The sequence below is a fragment of the Rhincodon typus genome, chromosome 1, assembly GCF_021869965.1.
Source record: "Rhincodon typus isolate 14 chromosome 1, sRhiTyp1.1, whole genome shotgun sequence".
NCBI classification, from domain to species: domain Eukaryota; kingdom Metazoa; phylum Chordata; class Chondrichthyes; order Orectolobiformes; family Rhincodontidae; genus Rhincodon; species Rhincodon typus.
In genome coordinates, this window is record NC_063332.1 from 32,935,872 (window position 1) to 32,959,844 (window position 23,973).

The 23,973-nt window shown below is 41.0% G+C and overlaps 1 protein-coding gene across 2 annotated transcripts in view; it reads left to right on the top strand.

The window, feature by feature from the left end:
- Positions 1–23,973, top strand: part of c1h18orf54 (chromosome 1 C18orf54 homolog) — a 40,088-nt gene that overhangs the window by 1,650 nt on the left and 14,465 nt on the right. Inside the window, exons 2-5 of one of the 2 annotated variants that reach the window (XM_048597526.1) lie at positions 9,209–9,526; positions 11,379–12,239; positions 16,824–16,974; positions 23,697–23,802. In XM_048597526.1, the coding sequence (XP_048453483.1) occupies positions 9,232–9,526; positions 11,379–12,239; positions 16,824–16,974; positions 23,697–23,802 (1,413 nt within the window). In that variant the 5' untranslated portion in view covers positions 9,209–9,231. The remainder of the gene's footprint in view (positions 1–9,208; positions 9,527–11,378; positions 12,240–16,823; positions 16,975–23,696; positions 23,803–23,973) is intronic. The other variant, XM_048597528.1, reaches the window with a different exon arrangement.

Genomic DNA, 23,973 nt, shown 5'->3' on the forward strand with positions numbered 1-23,973 from the left:
CTTCAAAATCTCCCCTCCCCCTACCGCATCCCAAAACCAGCCCAGCTTGTCCCCGTCTCCCTAACCTGTCCTTCCTCCCACCTATCCCCTCCTCCCACCTCAAGCCGCCCCATCTCCTACCTACTAACCTTGTCCCGCCCCCTTGACCTGTCCGTCCTCCCTGGACTGACCTATCTCCTCCCTAACTCCCCACCTACACTCACCGTTACTGGCTTCATCCCCGCCTCTTTGACCTGTCCGTTTCCTCTCCACCTATCTTCTCCTCTATCCATCTTCTATCCGCCTCCCCCTCTCTCCCTATTTATTTCAGAACCCCCTTCCCCTCCCCCATTTCTGATGAAGGGTCTAGGCCCAAAACATCAGCCTTCCTGCTCCTCTGATGCTGCTTGGCCTGCTGTGTTCATCCAGTTCTACACCTTGTTATACCAAACTATTCTAATCCCTTAGCCCAAAGCCTTGTATGCCTTGGCATTGCATGTCTACATTTAAATACTTCTGACATATTATGAAGATTTCTGCCTCTACCATTCCTTAACAGGCAGTGGGTTCCAGATTCCCACCACCTTCTCGGTGAAAAAAATGTTTTTCCTTACAGCTCCTTCTGCCCCTTACCTTAAATCTTTGACCCAGCGTTTGATCCCTCCATCAATGGGAAAATGTCTTCCTGTCTATTCCAAACAAAACAACCCCAGTCTGTCCAATTTGTCTTCATAACTGAAACTGTCCAGCCCAGGCAATATCCGGGTAAATCAAAAGAACTGCGGATGCTGTAAATCAGGAACAAAAACAAAGTTGCTGGAAAAGCTCAGCAGGTCTGGCAGCATCTGTGAAGGAAAAAACAGAGTTAACTCTGTTTTTTCCTGGTAAATCTCCTCTGCAGCCTCTCCAGTGCTATCACCTTCTCCTTATAAATGTGGATTCCAGAACTGCACACAATACTCCAGCTGTGGCCTAACCAACTTTTTATACAGTTTCAGTTTATCCTCCCTGCTCTTGTACTCAATACCTTGGCTACTAAAGGCAAGTATATCAGAAGACACCTTAACCAGTTTATCCACTTGCCCTGATACCTTCTGTTTATGTTTGTGAGTTTAAGTGAGGTCAATATTTGATTAGGTAACTGGGCCAGGAGGGATCTGCACAAGATGAAATGGTTGCACCTCATCAGAGATAAGACCAATTCCATTGGAGGAAGGTAAACTTGTGCAAAGAGGGAGGGTTTAAGTTGACAGGAAGGTGAAATCATGAAATGTTACTGAGGATACATGTAAACAAAGAACCAGGAGAAACAAGCATTATAGTGAGTAATTCAGGAACAGGAGAGATCAGATAGTGGAAATACGAGGCATGCTTCGATGGGTGGAGAATCCATGTATGTAATGGCATGGAATTGAGGAAATTCTCTTGCTGAGCTGTAGACTCAAGTAACCACATGGACTTATGATCAAAGCATCAGAAAACTGAGTCAAGCCAGGAGAGGAATGAGAACTGAATATCCTGACCATTATCTAATTAGGATAGATAAGGTAGTAGAACAATGGTGGGGTGATGGTTTTATTGATCAGTATTATTGTTAGACCTTAAGAAATGTTAATTTATTTTATATTCACTCATGATTTCTGGGCTTTGCTAGCTGGGCCAGCATTTATTGTCAGCCTGAGTAGCCCTTGGAATAGTGGCAGTGAGTTGCTTTTTATTAAACCTTTCATAGGACACCTGAGCATGGCTTAGTATTTCCACAGTCCAATCCCTCCTGTTTCTGAATTACCCATTACTTTGCTTATTTCTCCTAGTTCCTTGGACACCAGCTATCTCCTCAGTAATGTTGTGGTAGACGCACAATGCTGATAGGATGGGAATTGCAGGAATTTGACCGGTGACACTGAAGGAATAGCGATATATTTCCAAGTCAGGATGATGAGTGGCTTGGAGGGGAATTTTCAGGTGGTGTTCTCATGTATCTGTTGCACTTGTTCTTGCCATGGAAGTGATGGTGGGTTTCAAATACCTTGGTGAGATGCTGGGCCATGTGGCTGCAGATTGTGTTGGAGTATGAATCTGCCGCTGCTGTTGATGTGCATCTGTAAGCCAATCTTGAGTTGCTTGATCTTGAGGATTCATTGACAGAACACACTTGGTTAGAATTGAGGAAGTGTAAAGGAACTGTGATAACATGTATCACAGGTGAACAAACCTGTGGAAGGAGATATAGGAACAAGCTGGTAGGCAAATTGCAGAAAGATACAAAAACTGTGGATGGGTGATAATGGGGAACTTCATTTATCCTAATTATCATTGTAAAGGACAAAAAGAATATTGAACATTGACAGAATGTTGAGCACTGTGTCTCCTGCTCGATGAGGAAGTGCGAAAGCTAGTTCTGTAGAATGACATGCAGCTTGTTGCTGTGGTGGAACATTTGGAAAAGAGTGATTGCAATACAATCAGATTTAAAGCAGTTATGGAAATTGACAAGGAAAAATGAAAGGGAAGTCAACGGCCTTGTGGTGTTATCGCTGGGCTGTTAATCCAGAGATCCAGGTAATATTCTGGGGATCTGGGTTCATATCCCACCATGGCAGGTGGTGGAATTTGAATTCAATAAAATATCTGGAATTAAGAGTCTAATGATGACAGTGAGTCCATTGTCAGTTGTTGGAAAAACCCATCTGGTTCACTAATGTCCTTTAGGGAAGGAAACTGCCATCCTTACCTGGTCTGGCCTATATGTGACTCCAGACTCATAACTGCCCTCTGGGCAATTAGGGATGTGCCCTTATCCCTTGAATGAAATAAAGAAAAAAAATTCAACTGCACGAGAGGTTTCGAGATTGGCAGATTTAAAAAATGTAAATAACTAGTGGAAGCCTTCAAAGGGGTGCTTAGAAACAGACTAGATGCAATCCTATGAAGGAAGATGGAATGACATTGAAAGCTAGCCCTTCCCTCTGATTCGGGATGTAGAGATTAAAACTAAATAAGAACAGAGTCTTATGATAAATATTGAGTTTATGATTCACTATTTTCTCCCAGCGTAATCAATCAGCTTAAAGGTAGGGGATGAGTCGGGGCAGCATTAGTCTGAGCCATGAAGCTCTCCTTCAGGATCTGGTGCTGAAACTGGCCACATGGAGAGACTGGTCAGATCAGGGAATTACGTTTCAAGATTATTTCTTTCTTTTCCTCCTTGAGTGTTTTCCCTATCTTTCCTTGAGGTCACTGAATCATAAAGTGTGAACTGACTGCCAGATTCTGGGATTCCACTGAAGTATGTACCTGAATGTTACTGTTGATGATCAGAGCATCACATGATGTCATGCATTTATTACCACCAGATGTCACTGATTCATTTTATACTGTCACTGGAGGTTTTTATCGAACAACTATTTTAAAATTAAACCTGCAACTCCTTCGTAAGGTTTCTGTGTTACCAAGAATTCAGCATTTCTGTTAGTGGGAAGCACTGGCAGAGGACAATTAAATTTAATTGAATTAAAGTCACAAATCAGCCCTGATTTTAACGAATGACAAAGTCTGAGTGGCCTACTTCTGTTTCTCATTCTCACCACCTGGGTAGTATTTTCAGCAAGATAGACTGAAAGCAATTTAATAGAGTCCATTATTGTAGGTGTGAATTGTCTGTGGTTTATCTTTTAAGAATTAAATTGATAAATAAGGAAATCCTTAGGTAAATAAAGCTTTCAGCTTGGGTGTTGGTTAGCTCAGTTGGCTGGACAGCTGGTTATTGATGCAGAGTACTTCAACAGCGCAGGTTCAGTTCTCACACTGGCTGAAGTTACCATGAATGTTCCACCTTCTCAACCTCGAGTTAACCCCTAAGGGTGACCATCAAGTTAAGCTCCCCACTAGTTGTGCCTCTATAATGAGAGGGAGCAGCCCCATGGCCTTCTGGAACTATGGCGACTTTACCTTATAGCTTCTAAATCCTTGTTGCGGATTGCAGCCCTCAGAAAGGATAGGAAAACAAGGCTGTACCAGAGTTGTTAATATATACCATTTTTGTAGTAGAAGAATAATTTAAGTGAGAGTAATTAGCCAGTCAGAAACACTACAGGGAATAAGTCAAAATATGGTCCAGGCTGATGATAAAGGAGCTGTGTAAGGAAAACAAAATAATGTTGGGACATTGTATCTTGCATCGAATTTGGGAGATAAAAATTACACTGGTATCTAACAGGGTACAGATTCAGAGAATGCAATGAAGATAATTTCACAAAATAACTTCAACCCTATAAGGAAGTAATATTCGATTTTGTTAATAGTTGGCCATGTGGTGAATATCTTTGGAATGGTGACTATTTCACAATTGAATCCGGTGTAAGGCAAGAAAGGTTGGGACATAAGTTAAAATGTTGGATTTAAACAAGGCTGACTTTGAAAGATTGAGAGAAATTACTAGTTGAGAAATATAAAATTAATTTCAAAATAAATACACACACCTGAAGGATAAAAAGTGGACTTCAAGGGTGATGAAAGCACTGGTTACTGGTCTAGTTGTAATCAGTTTTAAACAAATGAAGTCAGCAAGGGTGAATGATGGTGACAAGTGTTCTTATTAAAAGTGTGAGGTAAAGGGAATGTTAAAAGAGGAATGGATCCATTTGAAACGCTTAATTATGGCAATAATTACAATACATATTATAGAAATTACAACATCAACAGAAGCTAATTCCATTTCTTTGCTCTTTATTCATATCCCTTTGAAGTATTGATTCAATTCCATTAAAATGTTGTTTCGGCTTCTGCTTCAATAACTACTGGGAGTAAAGCTCGAATGGCCTGAGGGTGGGGAAACCTCTCTTAACATACTGTTAGTAAGTGAGTAGAAGGTAAAGGGATGGCCTGATCGAAATCTACAGGACATTAACAGGAAAGGCAGGGTAGATGAGGATAAACTCTTTCTGCTGGGTGGGGATTCTAGAACAAGGGTGTATAGTCTAGGAATTAGGGCCAGACCATTCAGGAGAGATAAAAAAGTTGCTGGAAAAGCTCAGCAGGTCTGACAGCATCTGTGAAGGAAAAAACAGAGTTAACGTTTTGGGTCCAGTGACCCTTCCTTGGAACAGGAGGGTCCGTTCTGAGGAAGGGTCACTGGACCCGAAACGTAACTCTGTTTTTTCCTTCACAGATGCTGCCAGACCTGCTGAGCTTTTCCAGCAACTTTGTTTTTATTCCTGATTTACAGCATCCGCAGTTCTTTCGGTTTTTCTTTCGTTCAGGAGAGATGTCAGGAAGCGCTTCTACCCACAAAGAGTGGTAGATGTTTACAATTCTCTTCCACAGATGGCATTCAATGCTGGATCAGTTGTTAATTTTAAATCTCAGATAGATAATTTTTTGTTAAGCCAAGGTATTAAAGGATATGGGCAAAAGCCACGTATATGGAGTTAGTCCACAGATTAGCCATGATCTCATTGAATGGACGGGCTGAATGGCCTACTCGTGTTCCTGTGAACTATGTCCGAGGATTTGGACTTGTTTCAGGAAGGAATGATGATGCATGTCTAAGTTGGGATTGTGTGTGATTTGGAATCTATGCTGCTCCCATGCAGTGGTTGCCTTGACTTTTTATGTGGTTAAGTTTGCAGGTTTTGGGGTGCAGCCTAAAAACCCAAACTGAATTGATGCAGTATATTGTGTAGATACTGCACCAATAGAGATGGGAGCACATAGGCTACCAACCATGCAGACTGCTTTGTCCTGAATAGTGTCACACTCCGATTGCTGATGGAGCCGCAGTTACTCAGGCAAGGAAGGAGTGTAGCTTCATATTTGTACATTGTGCACAGCAGAGGGGGTTTGAGGAATCAGGAGGTAAACCACTGACTGCAGAATACACTGCTTCTGATCTGTATGGCTAGCCACGATGTTTATGTGGCTAGTCCAGTAGAGTTTATGACCAATACTAAACTCCTAGATATTGATAATGGGACTCGAACAATTTTATAAACTATTATTGTTTTTGATATTATCTGCAGATCTCACTCCACTATCCCTAAACATACAACATATTCTCCAAAGTGAAGATGGGTGAAAAATATACAGTGGCAATCCTGCCATATCCACTGAGTAGCTAATTGTATCATTAGAAAGAAACTGAGCACAGTTTCACTGCACAATCCCACAGAACAAGTGAAATGAATGACCAGTTAAGTTGTTTTTGGCAGTACAAGGACTACCCATCAAATTCTGTTTTAAGGTCTTGCAATTCCACCTAAGCAGGCAGATAGTCACCTTATTTACAGCTTAAAAAGGTGTCTCCTCTGATAATTCAGCACATCCACATTACTTGGTGGAAGAGGGCTGGGCTTGCACTCGTATCTTCTAACTCGGGTGAGAGAGCCGCTGACTGGAACCTTTCTTTTATTTAAATAAAGTTAGAACATAGAACTGTACAGCACAGTACAGGCCCTTCGGCCCACGATGTTGTGCTGAACTTTTACCCTAATCCTAAGGTCTATCTAACCTCCACCCCTACCTTATACTATCATCCATATGCCTATCTAATAGCCGCTTAAATGCCCCTAATGAGGCTGACTCCATTACCCTCTCCGGCAATGCATTCCTACCGCTGTCTGAGTAAAGAACCTACCTCTGACGTCTCCCCTATATCTACCTCCACTCACTTTAAAACTATGCCCCCTCGTAATAGCTGCTTCCACCCTAGGAAAAAGTCTCTGGCTGTCTACTCTATCTATACCTCCTGATCATTTTGTACACCTCTATCAAGTCACCTCTCATCCTTCGTCATTCTAAAGAGAAAAGCCCTAGCTCTCTCAACCTTTCCTCGTAAGACCTTCCCTCCATTCCAGGCGACATCCTGGTAAATCTCCTCTGCACCTTTTCCAACGCTTTCATATCTTTCCTGTAATGAGGCGACCAGACCTGGACACAATACTCCAGATGTGGCCAAACCAGGCTTTTGTATAGCTGGAGCATAACTTCACGGCTCTTGAACTCAATCCCTCTATTAATGAAAACTAACACATCATACGCCTTCTTAACAACTCTATCCACCTGTGTGGCAGCTTTCAGGGAACTGTGGACATGAACCCCAAGATCCCTCTGCTCCTCCACACTGCCAAGAATCTTTCCGTTAACCCTATATTCTGCTTTCAAGTTTGTCCTTCCAAAATGAATCACCTCACACTTTTCAGGGTTAAACTCCATCTGCCACTTCTCAGCCCAGCTCTGCATCCTATCAATGTCCCTTTGTAAACTAGAACAGCCCTCCGCACTGTCCACAACACGACCCACCTTCGTATCGTCTGAGAACTTACTAATCCACCCTTCCATTCCTACATCCAAATCATTTACAAAAATCACAAATAGAAGAGGGCCCAGAACAGATCCTTGTGGCACACCACTTGTAACTAAGCACCATGTTGAATATTTTCCGTCCACTACCACCTTTTGTCTTCTAAGGGTCAGCCAATTCTGAATCCAATCTGCCACATTTCCCCCTACCCCATGTCTCCTTACCTTCTGCATGAGCCTACCATGGCGAACCTTATCAAACACCTTACTTAAATCCATGTATACCACATCCACTGCTCTACCTTCATCCACGTGTTTGGTCACCTCTTCAAAGAATTCAATAAGGTTTGTGAGGCAAGATCTACCCCTCACAAATCCATGCTGACTATCACGAATCAAACTGTGCCTATCCAAGTGATCATAAATCTTATCTCTCAGAGCCCTTTCCAATAATTTGCCCACCACTAATGTAAGACTAACTGGCCTGTAATTTCTAGGGTTATCCTTATTCCCTTTTTTGAACAAGGGAATGATGTTTGCCACTCTCCAATCTTCCTGTGCTATACCCGTGGACAGTGAGGACAGTTATTGTCATTATTGGAGAACTTCTACTATTACCTGCCTAAGCAATGTGTATTCTTAATGCTACCAAGGTCCTTGAATGTACCATTACCAAGAAATCACATGTTCACATTCTCCAGCTCCATAAGACCATAGGAGCAGAAGTAGGCCATTCAGCCCGAGTCTGGTCCGCTATTCAATGATACCATGGCTGATCTGATAACTCTCAACTCCACTTTCCTGCCTTTTCCCCATAATCCGATATTTATTATTGATTGAAAATCTGTCTGTCTCAGCATTGAATATAGATAATGACTCAGCTTCTACAGCTCCAAATTCATCAGATTCACTACCCTCTGAGAGAAGAAATTCCTCCTCATCTTAAAATGACACCCCCTTTTTCTGAGCGTATGCCCTCTGGTTTAGAAGCTGCTACAAAGGGAAGCAATCTTTCTGCACCTATCTTGTCAAGACCCCTAAGAATCTTCTACGTTTCAATATGGTCACTTCTCATTCTTCTAAACTGCAATGAATACAGGCCCAACCCACTCAACCTGTCTTTATATGACAGTCCCTTTATATCAAGTGAACTTTCTCTGGACTGCCTCCAATGCCACTGTATTTTTCCTTAGATAATGGCCCAATACTGTTCACAGTATTCTAATTGTGGTCTGACTGGTGCCTTGTATAATTTTTAACAAAATCTCCCTATTTTAATGCCACATCTTCTTTGAAATAAAGGCCACCTTTCTATTTGACTTTCTATTCACCCTCTGAACTTGAATGCTCGCTTTTTGTGGTTTACACAAGGAACCCAGATCCCCCTCTGCTGTAGCTTTCTGCAGTCTTTCTCCATTTAAATAACATTCAGCTCCTCTATGCTTCCTGTCAAACTGTGTATCCTCCCATTTTCCCAAGTGTTTACTCACTCATTTAACCTGTCTAAATCCCCCTGCAGATTCCTTGTGTCATCCTCACCACATGCCTTCCCACTTATTTTTGTGTTGTCTGCAAAGTTGGCTATAGTACATTCACTTTAGTCAACCATGCCATTAATACAAATGCTTCATAACCATGTTCAATCTGCTCGTAGTGCCCCAGTTCCTCTGGTTAAGGACGATCTGTTCAACTAACCATGGCTTGTTTTCCTCCTTGACTCTTCAACTGTCTTCAAAATGATTACCCACTCCATTCCTCTCGACTCAGACTTCAACTTTGTCTGTTTTTTAGAGCTGCTCACTCATTGTCCACTCCTCCTTGCCCCAATGCGATTAATGCATCTTCTCAGATCATATTTGTCTACATAATTTGCTGAAAATCTTTTGTAAACACAAGGGTAAAGTTATATACTATATCTTTTTGCCTTAAGATGAGACAAAGACGCAAGATGTGATGTCAATGAGCGGCATGAATGACAGGGTGGATTTCCAATCCCGTGAATCTACAGTATCTGGATTATTGACCAGTGCTGGCCATCTGAACAGCTTTGATAACTCCTATGGCTCGACCCAATCTCACAGCTCTATTCTCTATAGAGGTAGAACGTACCAGTCAGCATCTCAGGCCCTGGAAGCTTACATTGACAACTTTGAAAAGAAGTCACCGTCCACCCCGAGAGGTGCAAACAAACTGCGTTTGGGGAGCATTTCCAAACCCTCTCCCACTTCTCTGGACTGCAAGAAAGAGGGTAAGGACATTAGACTTACTTCCACCAATGTGGGACTAAATTGCTATGAGGCTGCAAACTTCCAAAGTTCAAAGTTTTGTTTTCGTTCTTGCGAAAAGACAACTCTCCAAAGACACTGACTGTTTTCAGGATGCCCTTCTGTGGGGAGGAGATGCCTTTCATTGTCCAGAACTTAGCTCATTTCTGTCAGCAAAAAATGGTCTATTTTGCCAGAAATGAAAGTTGAAAATGCTGAAAACGCTCAAGTCAGGCAGCATACGTGGAGTGAGAAACGAGATTTAGCCATGATATAAATGGTTGGCATGACATTCCTGTCAACAGATGCTGCCAAATCTGATTATTTTCAGCATTTTCTGTCTTTATTTCAGCTTTCCAGAATCTGCAATAATTTGCTTTTGGTTTAGGCTATTTTACCATGTGACCAATGCTGACAACTCCCATGCATTTGTGTGTACCATCCAATGTCGGTTATTACACAGCGATCAGATTTGCAAACCTAACTAATTTCTTCCGTGCCAATTCAAGAAGCTCAAAATAATTTTTCTTGTCAATCTCTTGCTCCCGTGGTTTTGTTCTGCTAATTCGAGGAAATGAAATAGCACTTAACTGGTCTGTATGGTTCAGTGGCTTATCACGTTCGAGCACTACCCTTCATTTAACACCCTTTCAAATGTAGTCTTACTTTTTTTATGACTAAAAATGGACACTGGAACTTTTGGGCTATCTCTTCATTTGCTGGTGCACACTCAAGGATCATTGATATGGGGATACTTTAGTTAAGTTTTAATTTTTGACCAGACCTGAGAAGAGAGAGGTAGTTTGTCTTTTTTACCCACCATTTCTTGAAATATCTGCTGCTGCTTCGTTTTAACTTTTTTTTTATATGTAGATGTAAGATAAAAAATGTTGCTTTTATGTAGTGCCTTTCACAACCTCAGGACATCCTAATGCACATGAGAAATAATTAAGTACCTGTGCAGTCATGTCGATTAAAGGGAAATGAAGAATATGTTTGTAAATGTATTCTTTCAGCTTGTTGATTTGTGGTACAATAGTGTATTTTGTCTTTATAAGATTGCAAGTGTAAGTTCTTGTTTCAGTCCACTCTGGGTTCTGTTTGCACCCTATTCTTCTTTCTTATTTGGAAAATAATGCTATGATTCTATGATCTTAAAAAGTGAAAAAAGATTCTTAAGATGGGAGGGTAACTGTTACTATTATTGCATGTAGTCAAGTTTTATGCTAAATATAAGATGAATTACTTTAGATAGTCTTCTCATTTTTAAACTCATCCCCATATTGTGTAATTCCAAAATTTAAGCATTCTTTAATTACTGTTTGTATTTTCAAACATTTACTCCATCACCTCTAAGTTAATGCACAGTCTTTTTATAGAATGTTCTACTTTCCCGTATCAAAGGTATTGATTTATGTCTAGAATTTAGGTTTACAATTTCATGAACAACCTTCAGTACTTTGACCAAGTGTTCATTCCAGGTGAAGTCTATGAGTTCTTGCAGCTATACAGCTATCTGGGTCAGATTCATCTAATGTCCACATGTACTTAGACTCACAAAGAGGCTATCAAATATTGAGAAGCAGAAACCTGGTCGAAATTTATTTTGTTGCCACATCCCACAGTGCTCACAGCCACAATCACCACCCCCATCCATGCAAAAGACATGAACATACCACCAATTCTACAATGGTCAGCTAACTCAGTACAGAATGGGATAGTGCTTAGGCCATTCTGTTCTGTACGACTTAGTTCCAGACTGAGCACTATATTTAGCCACTGAGGAACTGAAGGAATTAAGTGCAGTTGTTTATAAGTCTCTAATTTGTTTTGCAGTTTTCAGAGAGCGACATTCCTTCAGGGATTTGGATTTCCCTAGCCGGCCTTTAAGGAGACGGATAGCCAGTGACCTGGATCTTGTGAGCCTCACCACTGATGACCTTTTGGAAATGCCGTCGGATGGTTCCTTACCATTGACTCGATCCTCTGTGCTGCAGGGTTCAACACAGACTCAACAGCGAACAGGAAGCCACTTCAACCATAACTGTTCCTACACATTTACAAAATATGCTCCAAAGGTCTCCCCCTGTTATTCTGAGGCTTGGCATCACAAAAGAGATGACAGCTTTGAATTACTCTGTGGGAAAGACAGTTATTGCCCATTAAACCAAACTACTGGCCTTAAACGATCTCAATTCTCGCAGCTAGGAATGGTGCCACAAGACAAAAATAAATACATGATTTCTTCCATTCCTCCAACCCTTCCTGTGGATGACTACAGAATGGGAAAGCATTACCTCCCTTCCGTTTCTCAGCATAATTATCCCAGATGGTTAACCAGCCAAAAATCTGAGCTTGGTGTCTCTGGAATAAGTAGCATTCCTGAACTAAAATACCCTGGCTGGGTTTTAGACTGTGACTTGGGCTCAGACTCATGTGAACACGAAACACTGAATGAAAGAGAGTATCTGTTATCAACTGGCTATAAGACCAGATGCTCCGACTCCAGACTTCACTCTGGCTCTGCCATAAGCACACCAAAACATAAACATTTCGCCAGTTATTCAGGAAGGGACCAAACATTTCATAAACACACAGGACGTGACCTTTTAAGAAGAGCACCTACACAAGGTGTTTGGTTTGCCCACTGCACTTCACAAGAAGTAGAAGATTCTGACTGCAGTAAACCATTCAGAGGTACAGTAAGGTGCTGAATGGGAAGGAAGGTTGATAGAGGAACATGCATTTTCATTTCTGCAACAGAGATTGGTGTTTAGAAATAGGAAAACAACATCTCCTGTTTTGTCATTATGTTAGTTTGGACTGATGGGCTGAGGAATGGCAGATGGCGTTTAATTTAGATAAATGTGACGTGCTGCATTTTGGAAAGGCAAGTCAGGACAGGACTTATACTCTTAATGGTAGGGTCCTGGGGAGTGTTGCTGAACAAAGAGACCTTGGAGTGCAGGTTCTTAGTTCCTTGAAAGTGGAGTCCCACGTAGATAGGATAGTGAAGAAGATGTTTGGTATGCTTGTTTTATTGGTCAGTGGATTGAGTATAGGAGTTGGGAGGTCATGTTGTGGCTATACAGGACATTGATTAGGCCACTATTGGATTGCTGTGTAAACTTCTGGTCTCCCTGCTATAGGAATGATTTTGTGAAACCTGAAAGGGTTCGGAAAATGTTTACAACAATGTTGCCAGAGTTGGAGTGTTTGAGTTATGGGGACAGGCTGAATAGACGGGGGCTGTTTCCCTGGAGCATCGGAGACCGAGGGGTGACCTTTATAGAGTTTCATAAAATCATGAGGGGCATAGATAGGGTGAATTGTCAAGGTCTTTTCCCCAGGCTGGAGGAGTCCAAAATTAGAGGGCGTCAGTTTAAGGTGGGAGGGGAAAGATTTAAAAGGGACTTAAGTGGCATCTTTTTCACACAGAGGGTTGTGCATGTATGGAATGAGCTGCCAGAGGAAGTGGTGGAGGCGGGTACAATTACAACATTTAAAAGGCATCTGAATGGGTATATGAATAGGGGCGGTTGTGTTGGCCTAGTGGTTTTATCACTGGACTGTTAATCCAGAGACCCAGGTAATGTTCTGGGGACCGGAGTTCAAATCCTGCCACAGCAAATAGTGGAATTTGAATTTAATAAAAACCTGGAGCTAGGAGTCTCATGATGACCATGAAACTATTACCAACTGTTGGAAAAACCCACCTGTTCACTAATGTCCTTTAGGGAAGGAAACTGCCATCCGTACCTACATGTGACTCCAGACCCTCTGGGCAGTGAGAGGTGGGCAATAAGTGCTGACCTAGCTGGTGATGGCCTTGTCCTGTGAATGAATTTTAAAATAATAGGATGGGTTTAGAGGGCTATGGGCCAAATGCTGGCAAATGGGCCTAGAATAATTTAGGATATCTGGTCGGTATGGATGAGTTTGACTGACAGGTCTTTTTCCATGCTGTACATCTCTGTGACTCTGTAAGTTAGCCTTGATGGAATACAAAATTCCATCCACATTTACAAATGACTTTACATTTTGTGGTTTTGAAATATGGTATCAAAATTAAGAATATTTACAGCACAAAACTCTTCAGCCTAACCCCTCTTTCTAGCTCTTGGTCCAAAGCCTTGTGGATTACAGTATTCAATGTGCATGTCCAAGTTTTAACTTAGATGTGAAGAGAGTTTCTACATATATCATTTTTTCACAAAGTGAGTTCCAGACTCCCTGTTACTCTGGATGAAAGTAATTTCTCCTCAACTCCTCTCTAATATTTCCACCATTGCATTAAATCTGTGCCCCGGTTATTGTCTTCTGCAAAAGGAATGCTTCTTATTGATTCTTTCCAAGGCTCTCATAATTTTATACATGTTAATTAAATCTTTGTTCAGTTCCCTCTGTTCAAAAGAAATTTAAACCTATCCAATTGTTCTAATATCTAAAGTTCTGCGGTCCTGTCGACATCATTATCAATGTGCTTTTTGCACTACCCTCTGCAAATACGTTCTTTCTGTAATATAGGGTGGTGACCACAATGGTATACAGTATTTTAACTGTGGCCAACTAATGTTTAATAAAGTTTAAACATAAACAATGAAAACTCCCTTCGGAGATCTGTGGACATGCATTCCATGGTCTCTACAATTCTCAGTATTCTATCAGTTACTGTATATTTCCTTGCATTGTTGGACCCCTACTCCCACCTTTATGTATTACCTCTTAAATCTCTGGATTAAGTCCCAGTTGACACTTTTCATCCCACTATTTTACTGCAAACTGCAATTTTCACCCTCCCTGTAAGTATGCCAAGTTGTGCTTATTATATCTCTTAGTTTTAATGCTAATGATTCTGCAGATCATTTAACAAATTATCTCCCTCTTGGTGATTGGTACATCTGATTCCTTCCTCTTTTTCCCACTTTGGTTTTGTTCCCCAATCTTTCCAAAATGCATGATGATCCCAGTCTAATGCAGTTTACCAAAATATTATAACTTGACTTTCCACTTTGCAGATGTTGGCTGACCTATTTTCCAGAATTTTGTTTTTATATTCGATTTCTAGTATTAGTTGTTTGTGATCTTTATTTGTCTGTAAAACAAAATGCATGTGCTACATGCAGAAGAAACTAACGGTTTGCGTTGAGGACTGTGTTCATAGAACATAGAACAGTACAGCACAGTACAGGCCCTTCGGCCCACGATGTTGTGCCGAACTTTTACCCGAAACCTAAAGTCTATCTAACCTTCACCGCTACCTTATACTATCATCCGTATGCCTATCTAATAGCCGCTTAAATGCCCCTAATGAGGCCGACTCCACTACCCTCTCCGGCAATGCATTCCACGTGCCCCTACTACTCTCTGAGTAAAGAACCTACCTCTGACGTCTCCCCGATATCTACCTCCTTTCACTTTAAAACTATGTCCCCTCGTAAAAGCTACCTCCACCCTAGGAAAAAGTCTCTGGCTGTCTACTCTATCTATACCTCTGATCATTTTGTACACCTGAGCATGATTTGATTTGGAGTCATTTTATGTAAAAAGACAAAATTTAAAAACATCATGGAGCCATTAACGTGGGTTTTAATCACAGTTTTACTGCTTTTGTGAATGCAAGGATAATATACTTGCTTATGTTATAGGCATAGAGAATCTTGGCTTCAAGTTGCATTTACATATCATCTCTAATATAAGCTGCCTAACAAAGAAGAAAAAAAGTGGGCTAGTAACGTAGCTGTAAGATCTGCTTTGTACGATTGTAATTCTTGTTTGCTTAAGTTGGATATTGCTCTTTTACGGCAGCCAGTAGGGGCAGCAATTGCATTTTCCTGCTGTTCTATTGATTATTTGGAAGTAATTTAAAATCGAAACAAGCGCTGTAAATACTCAGCAGATCTGGTAGCATCTGTGAAGAGAGAAGCAGATGTAACACTTAATTCTTTGTATTTCAGTGTTGTGTTATTGGGAACACTTTGCTCTTGTACCACAGCGATTTGTCTGGCATCATTCGGACTGAGACACTTTTAGTGAGTTACAGTCTGTGTGTTTCTTTTATTCATTCGTGGGATATGGGCATTGCTAGCTTGACCAACATTTATTGGCCAGCCCTTGAGAAGGTGGTGTGGAGCTGCCTTCTTGTACTGCTGTAGTTTTCTTTCTAATTTATTGCCCATTGTTTATCAGTAACCTCTGGTGAATGCTGTAGTGATTGTAACAAGATCAGCCGGGTGGACCTCATAGAATATGAGTTCCCTGATTGGGGCTGTTAACCTCGTCCAATCTGAAGATGCTGGATCCGTGTCAAGGACACTCCACGTGTAAATAAAGGGTGACTTGGTGACGGGATACCAGCCTCCGTGGAACTATTTCAAATTCCTCTGACATTTTCCTATTATTAAAGCCTATGGCATTACTTTACCAGACCCGAAGCGTTAACCCTGATTATTTTTTTTTCTTCACAGATGCTGCCAGACCTGCTGAGGCTTTCCAGCAACTTCTGTTTTCATTCCCAATCGGTTACGAATTTAATCTTTTTCTTTTGCAACTCCTTGCCATTTCATAGTCCAGCCAATCAATACCCTGTTCTCATGCTGAATTAACGTTGTACCCTTCCTAAAGTTGGCTTTCTTGTCTTTCAATGCTGAAGAAGTGTAACACAAGTAAGCATCAATCCTTTAGAGGCTTTGAAGAAATCTTAGGAAGTGAAGAAGTGGCAGAGAAGTTAAATCAGTATATTGTATTTGTTTTCACAGTTGAAGCCATAAAAGGCTACCAAAATAGTTGAAAACCAAGGGCCTAATGAGAGTGAGGAACTGAATAATACTAATATCAAGCGGTAAAATCCACCAGGCAAACTATAAGCTGACAACTCACCTGGACTTGTTGGTCTATCTCCAATCATCCTGGAAAGGTTGTCTACAGAGCTGTTGGGTGCATGGAGATTCTGCTGCTGTCTGTATTTGAGAACATCCACGTCTGAGATTGTTACAGAGATAGTAGGAACTGCCGATGCTGGAGAATCTGAGATAACAAGCTGTAGAGCTGGATGAACACAGCAGGCCAAGCAGCATCAGAGGAGCAGGAAAGCCGACGTTTTGGGTCACAAGAATTTGGGGCTGATGTCAAAGATCAATCACAATCTTATTGAATGGTGGCGTTTCCTATTTCTTCACCTCTAATTGGAATGCTGCTGTAATATGGTTGGAGTGAGATAATACTGGAATGTAGTTGCTATAACACTTCACTGAAGAATGTTCTCCTCTCCTCCCTGTTCAGGCGAGCACATCGATTTACTAATCCAGAAGGCTGAACATGTCCATGAGGTTCTCTCGCAGCAGGTCAGCAACCCACAGCAGAACCAAGGCAGTCCTGGTACTGAAGATGTGTTGGAAGCTGAGCGATCCTGGGAAAATCCACCTGTTACCTTGTAAGTTACCAGTTTCCCTTTTAATAGTGATTAAATCGAAGTCTGACGTTTATCCATAGGGAGTTCGTAAAAACTTAGAAGCGTAGTTACTGCTATTGCCAACATTGGACTTTAAGATCAATTATTGTAGTAGAGATTTTTGAAGTCTCCTGCCTGAGAGAAACTGGCTGTTAGCACCCTGAAAATGATGGAGTTTGACTTATTTTCCTCTCCTGCTAATGGCATTATCAAAATCACCTTTCCAAAAACCTGTAGTGCAGTAAAATGAAGTGTTCAATGTGTGAAATTATCAGACTGTGTTCGGTAAAGCTGTGAAGAAGAAATCAGAATGGATTTTCCCTTCTGAACTTGATCTGTATGTAGAGAGAACATTTTAAACTGTGATCATGGAGCCAGTTTATGGTGATGAATTAAAGATTATCAGGAGGTAATAAAACACATTCTATATTCATACTTGCACAAAAAACAAACTGACACAATAATTTTTGGGAAAAGAGAGAAAATATAAGAAATAAGAGCAGGTGTGGGCCATTCAGCCCCTCAAAGCTACCCTGCAATTCAGTAAGATTTTGACTGATATGCCTTAGATTTCAACTCCTCTCTTGTACCACTCTTCCTAGCTTACAAAACCTGGCATTTCAAAAATCTATAAAATCTAAATATTAATAAATTCTCTAACTACTTTCATTGATCTAGCCTCCACAGCTCTCTAGGGTAGACAACTTCAGGCATTCATTACCCTCTTGGAGAAGCAATTTCTTCACATCTAAGTTTACAATGGGTACCTCCTCCTTATTATGTCACCAAGTTTAAAGTTTCCCCATGCTGTCTTCTCAGCTTCTACCCTGTTAAGCCCCATCAGTATCTAGTATGTTTCAGTAAGAACATCCTTCATTCTTCTAAACTCTAAGGAATAAAGGTTTAACCCGTTTAATCATTCTTCATAAGTCAACCCCTTCATCCCAAGAACCCGCCAAGTGAATCACTTTTGAACTGTCTTAAATACAGGGATCAAAACTGTGCACAGTACTCCAGATGTGACCTCACCAGCACTCTTAACTGTTTTGAAACTCCGCACCCCTAAATAGACTGCAATTCCATAAGCCATCTTAATTACTGGCTGCTGCTGTATGTTAATGTTTTGTATTTCATGCAGATAAACACTCAGATTCACCTATGGTGCACATCAGTGGAGTCTCTCTCAATCTAACTAATAGTTTGTCTTTTGATTCTTTCTACTTAAATGCAGGACTTCACACTTTGCTGCATTAGAGTCTATCTGCCAAGTTTTTGCCCACTCTCTGAACTTTTGCAGATTCTTTGTATGCTCATTTGCAACATACCTTCCTACTTATTTTTGTATCATCGACAGATTTGGGCACATTACATTCTGCCCACTCCTCCAAGTCATTCATTTGGATTACGAATGCTTGATGCTCTAGTACTGATCCTTGTGGTACTCTAGCCTAGTTACGTCTTTCCAACATGAAAAAGACCCATTAATCCTGTGTGTTAATCAATCCCCAATCCATGCTAATACGTTACTCCCAATAGTGTGAGCTTCGCTCTTGTTCATTAAGGTTTTTTTTTAATGTAGTATCTTATCTTATAGAGTGCTATCTGGAAATCCAAACACACTACACCCACCAGTTCCTTTTTATCATATAGGCTTGCATTGTGTTTTATCTGTATTTTTCGACAGAGAGACTTGACTTTAATTTTGAGACTTAGTTTTGTTTTGATTTGTAAAATTGCACAGAATCACCAGCACAGAGAGAAACCATTTAACTTTAACTGGTCTCTGCTGGTGTTATGCTCCATACGAGCTTCCTCCCACTCCTTTTTATCCATCCTTATTAGCATATCCTCATATTCTTTTCTCTTCGGTGTGAGGTCACTATAGTCTTATTAGAACTTACAGCAGCTCCCCCATTAGGGAGAGATGACTGTTGGTGGTTTAACCTGAGGGTCACCATGCCTCAGGCAAAGGGAGAGGTTGGAAAGGAGTGTCCTTCATGGTAACCTCAGTCAGTGTGGGAATTGAATCCATGCTGTTGGCATCACTCTGCATTATAAACCAGCCATCCAGCCAGTTGAGCTAACCGATCCAGATTGAATGCCGTAGTAGAGTTATTACTGACTCCTTTCTGTGGATTGTCACCTTGTCAGGTTTAGAGAGTCTGGAGTGACAACACTAACAGAAGACACCAGCCATTCTACGTGGCCTTCATTGATCTGACCAAGGGTTTTGACCCAGTCAATGAAGTGCTATGGTAGACTGTGTCATAGGCTGGCTGACCAGTGAAATTCATCAACATTGATACCACTGCAGGAGATTGAAGAGAAGGTGAAGGGTAGCTGAGGGAAGGAAGGGGTGGTTATATCTTGGTCTGGAGAAATTAAAAAAAGCCCCTCAGATGCTTTCTAGAGAAAAGAGTCTAGTGTTGTTTAGCCTTTCTTGGTAAATATATCCTGCAAATTCCAGTGTGACCCTCATAATTTTTTCTTTGCATCTTCTCCAGTACTTCTGTTTCTTTTTGATTTATATGATGTGGCCCACTTTATTCCAAATGCAGTTTGATCAAGATTCTGAGCTAGGGCTTTTCTCTTTAGAACGACGAAGGATGAGAGGTGACTTGATAGAGGTCTACAAAATGTTCAGAGGTGTAGATAGAGTGGACAGCCAGAGACTTTTTCCTCGTGTGGAGGTGGCTATTACAAGGGGGCATAGTTTTAAAGTGAGTGGAGGTAGATATAGGGGAGACCTCAGAGGTAGGTTCTTTACTCAGAGAGTGGTAGGGGCGTGGAATGCATTGCCGGAGAGCGTAGTGGAGTCGGCCTCATTAGGGGCATTTAAGCAGCTATTAGATAGGCATATGGATGATAGTGTAAGGTGGGGGTGGAGGTTAGATAGACCTTGGGATTAGGGTAAAAGTTTGGCGCAACATCGTGAGCCGAAAGGCCTGTACTGTGCTGTATTGTTCTATGTTCTATGTACTAGATTATATTATACTAAAACAATATTTTTTTTCAATTGGCTTCCTTTAGCAAAAAGGCTGATTTTACTTTTCTTTTTGTTTTCTAAACCTGTGTCACTATTTGCTGAATCTGTATCCCCAGATACTTTTCCCTTCCACCCTAATTAGATTCTTATTGTCCAAGAAAAAAATGTGGCTGCCTTGTTGTGTCAAGTAGAACATGATAAATTGTATTGTTCAGCGGTGAATTAAATTTCCCAAGTAGACAAGAGTGAATATGTTCTCCTTATGGAGTAACCGCCCTGATTAATTACTGCATTCACTGTTTCATGGGTGAAATTACAATTGCTGTTATATTATTTCAGTAGCTGTAGAAGGTCTATTACATTGACAGTTATTATGGACAAATATTCAGCATGGTACTGAAGTTTGTTTTGATTTCTCCTTATTGTGGCTGTACAAAGTTAGTGTTTGTCATTCATATAAACAATTTGGATGAGATTTAGGCGACGTGGTTAGTAAGTTTGTGGATGATACTAAAATTGGTGGTATAGTCACCAGTGAAGAAGGTTATCTAAGATTACAAAGGGATCTTGACCAGTTGGGTCAATGGACTGAGGAGTGGCAGTTGGAGTTTAATTTGGGTAAAAAATGAGATATTGCAATTTAGTAAAACAAACAAAGGCAGGATTTACATGTTTAATAGTAGGGCTGTGGATAATGTTGTCAAATAGAGAGACCTAGGGGTTCAGGTACATAGTTCTTTGAAAGTTGCATCGCGATTAGACAGGGTAGTTAAGAAGACTGTTCAGCATGCTTGCCTTCATTGCTCAGACCATTGAGTTTAGGAGTTGGGATGTCACATTGAGGTTGTACAGGACGTTGGTGAGGCCACTTTTGGAATATAGTATACAGTTCTGGTTGATCTGCTATAGTAAGGATATTATTAAATCGGAGAGGGTTCAGAAAGGATTGACCAGGATATTGCCGAGACTGGAGGGTTTGAGTTATAAGGAGAGGCTGGATAAGCTGGGACTTTTTTTTACTAGGGTGCAGGAGGTTGAGGGGTGACCTTAGAGAGGTTTAAAAAATCATGAGGAGTATAGATTAGGTGAATAGCAAAGGTCTTTTCTCTAGCGTGGGGGAGTTCAAAACTAGGGGAGATATTTTTAAGGTGAGAGGAGAAAGATTTAAAAGGGACCCGAGGGGCAACTATTTCATACACAGGGTGGTTCGTATGTGAAATGAACTGCCAGAGGAAGTGGTAGAGGCAGGTACAATTACAACATTTAAGAGACATTTGGACAGGTACATGGATAGAAAAAGTTTAGAGGGATATGGGCCAAATGCAGGCAAATGGGACTAGTTTAATTTGGGAAACATGGCATTGATGACTTGAACAGAAGAATCTGTTTCTGTACTGTATGACTATAAATATATATTCAAAATGTATTCTATTTTTTGAAGGTTTCCTATGTTTGTATATGTGTTAAATATGAATGAATTTGAAACTGTTGTGCAGTCCAGCAGAGCCATCTGCTGATGAGAAAAGGTTTTGTTGATTCTGATTTGGAAACCATAAATATGAAGTAGTAATGAAAACTGCAATACTGAGTTTTGAATTTGAAGTTGTAATTTTGTATAATGGCCTCCTACTATGTTTGAATTAATCTACATACATAGTAATGATCTGAAGAGGATTTTATTTATAATAAAGACACTTTATAGAATTCACAAACTTTTAATGCCACTTATGACTTGCTGGCTGCATGCACCATCACATATCACCTTGAACCATACATTCTTCCTTTTTGAATGTCATTGATCTCAGCTAGGGTGAAGTTAGGGCTATTCCAGCAGAGATTGGGCAAAGGGGAGGCAATGCCTAGTGGCTAGACTATTAATGCAGAAACTCAGCTGATGTTTTGGGGACCCGGGTTCGAATTCCACCGCAGCAGATGTTGAAATTTGAATTCAGTACAAAATATTGGAATTAAGAATCTAACGATGGCCATGATACCATTGTTGATTGTCAGAAAAACCCGTCTGGCTTACTGAAGGATATCTGCAATCTTTGTCTGGCCTGGCCTACCCTACATGTGACTGCAGTGCCACAGCAGTATGGTTGACTATTAACTGCCCTTTGAAATGGCCCAGCAAGCCACTCAATTGTATCAATCGCTATGAAGTCCCAACAAAGAAATGAAACTGGACAGATAGCCTGGCATTGACCTAGGCACAAAAATACAACAAAGACAAAAACAAAACAGCCGTGTCAAACCAGCAAAGTGCCGCTTACTGACATCTGGGGGCTAGTGCCAAAACTGGGAGAGCTGCCTCACAGACTAGGCAAGCAACAGCCTGACATAGTCATAGTCACAGAATCATACCTTACAGACAATGTCCCACTATCACCATCCCTGGGTATGTCCTGTCCCACCAGCAGGACAGACCCAGCAGATGTGGTAACATATGCTGGCTGGCTTAACAGAGGTGTCCTTTTAAATAAAACAAAGAACTGTAGATGCTGAAAATTTCTGAAACAAAAAAAACAGCGCTGGAAAAGTTCAGCAGGTCTGGCAGCATTTGTAGAGAGAGAAACAGAGTTGAACTTTAAAGTTCAGTGACCCTTCTTCACAACTGCTGACTTTCTCCAGCCTTTCTGTTTTTGTTTCAGTTTTTCCTGTTACCTGCTTTCCAAGCTGGAAAGTTTAGTTAACTTTGCTTCCAGTTTCTTCACTTCTCATTGTCCATCTCCAACTCGTTCCTTTCTTCCCCTTGATTTGACCATAAGTTGTAGGTGCAAACATAGGCCATTTGTTCCATTGCTCAACCATTCAATGAGGTCATGGCTGATCGATTAATCCTCACCTCCACTTTCTTGCCTTATCCCCCAAAACCCTTAAATCTCTTACTGATTAAGAACTTGTCTATTTCAGCCATGAATATACCTAATGACCCAGCCTCAAAAGCCCTCTGCAGGAAAGAATTCCACAACACTGTATTGGAAGAAGTTTGTTCTTGTGCAACTTTGAGATTATGCCGTCTGATTCTTGACTCTCCCAAACAGGAATCAATGTCTCCATTATCTACCCTACCAAGCCCTTTTATGTTTCAATAAAGTTGCCTCTCATTCTTCTAAACTCCAACAAGTACAGGCCTTAAGAGTTGGATAATTAGCTGAAAATGAGCAATTTGCAGGGTGTCAAAAAAAGTCTGGTCCTGCATATGGCAAACTGCTCTTGGAGACAGCCAGCACAGGAATAAGGGACTGAATAGTTTCCTTGGATGATTTTCTAGCTTTATTTTCAGGGATAGGCTATCAACCATATTTATTTTGAGCTTACTGAATCTCTTTTGTTACTTTTACTACATGTCCTCTTACTGCTCCAACTGTAAGAACTGTATTTCATTCTTCCAGATACTTTATCTGTGTGTTGTCTGTTTGTATCATGCAATTTCCTATGTTAACATTTCCAACATATCTGTCCTTTTTCCCTGATAGTGGTTGTCAGGACTTTTGTGTCTGTCCTATTTCACACACAACCTGAAAGCAGTGAGGTTTGGCTGAATTCATGCCAGAAATCTGCGTCCAGAGCCACACTAACAGGGGGACGGCTGTCACTCGTGAACATGTCCATTAGTAAAGTTTCAGCGCTTTTGAAGCTGCATATCTGGGATCTTGTCTTCAGCTGTTACATGAATCAACTGCAGAATGTAACCCTTTTTCTGTTGTTGATCTAGTAAATCACCAGTGCCTGTGGGCAACAGTGGAGAAGATTTCTTCGAAGCTTCCAACCCTGCTCTGACTGAAGATGTGTCTGAGAATCCTTTAAATTCCGGCCATCAGGTTAGTGTCAGACTGTTTCCTGTTTGTGTATGTGGTTATATAGTGCACATCAAAGGGAGGGATGTCAACTTGGGGGAATACTTTCTTGTTTGGGCGCGGTCGCACAATTCCAGTTCATGGTTAAATTCAGAGTAATGCCTCTTCAGCTCCAAAAGTGCTTTTGAGCACAAC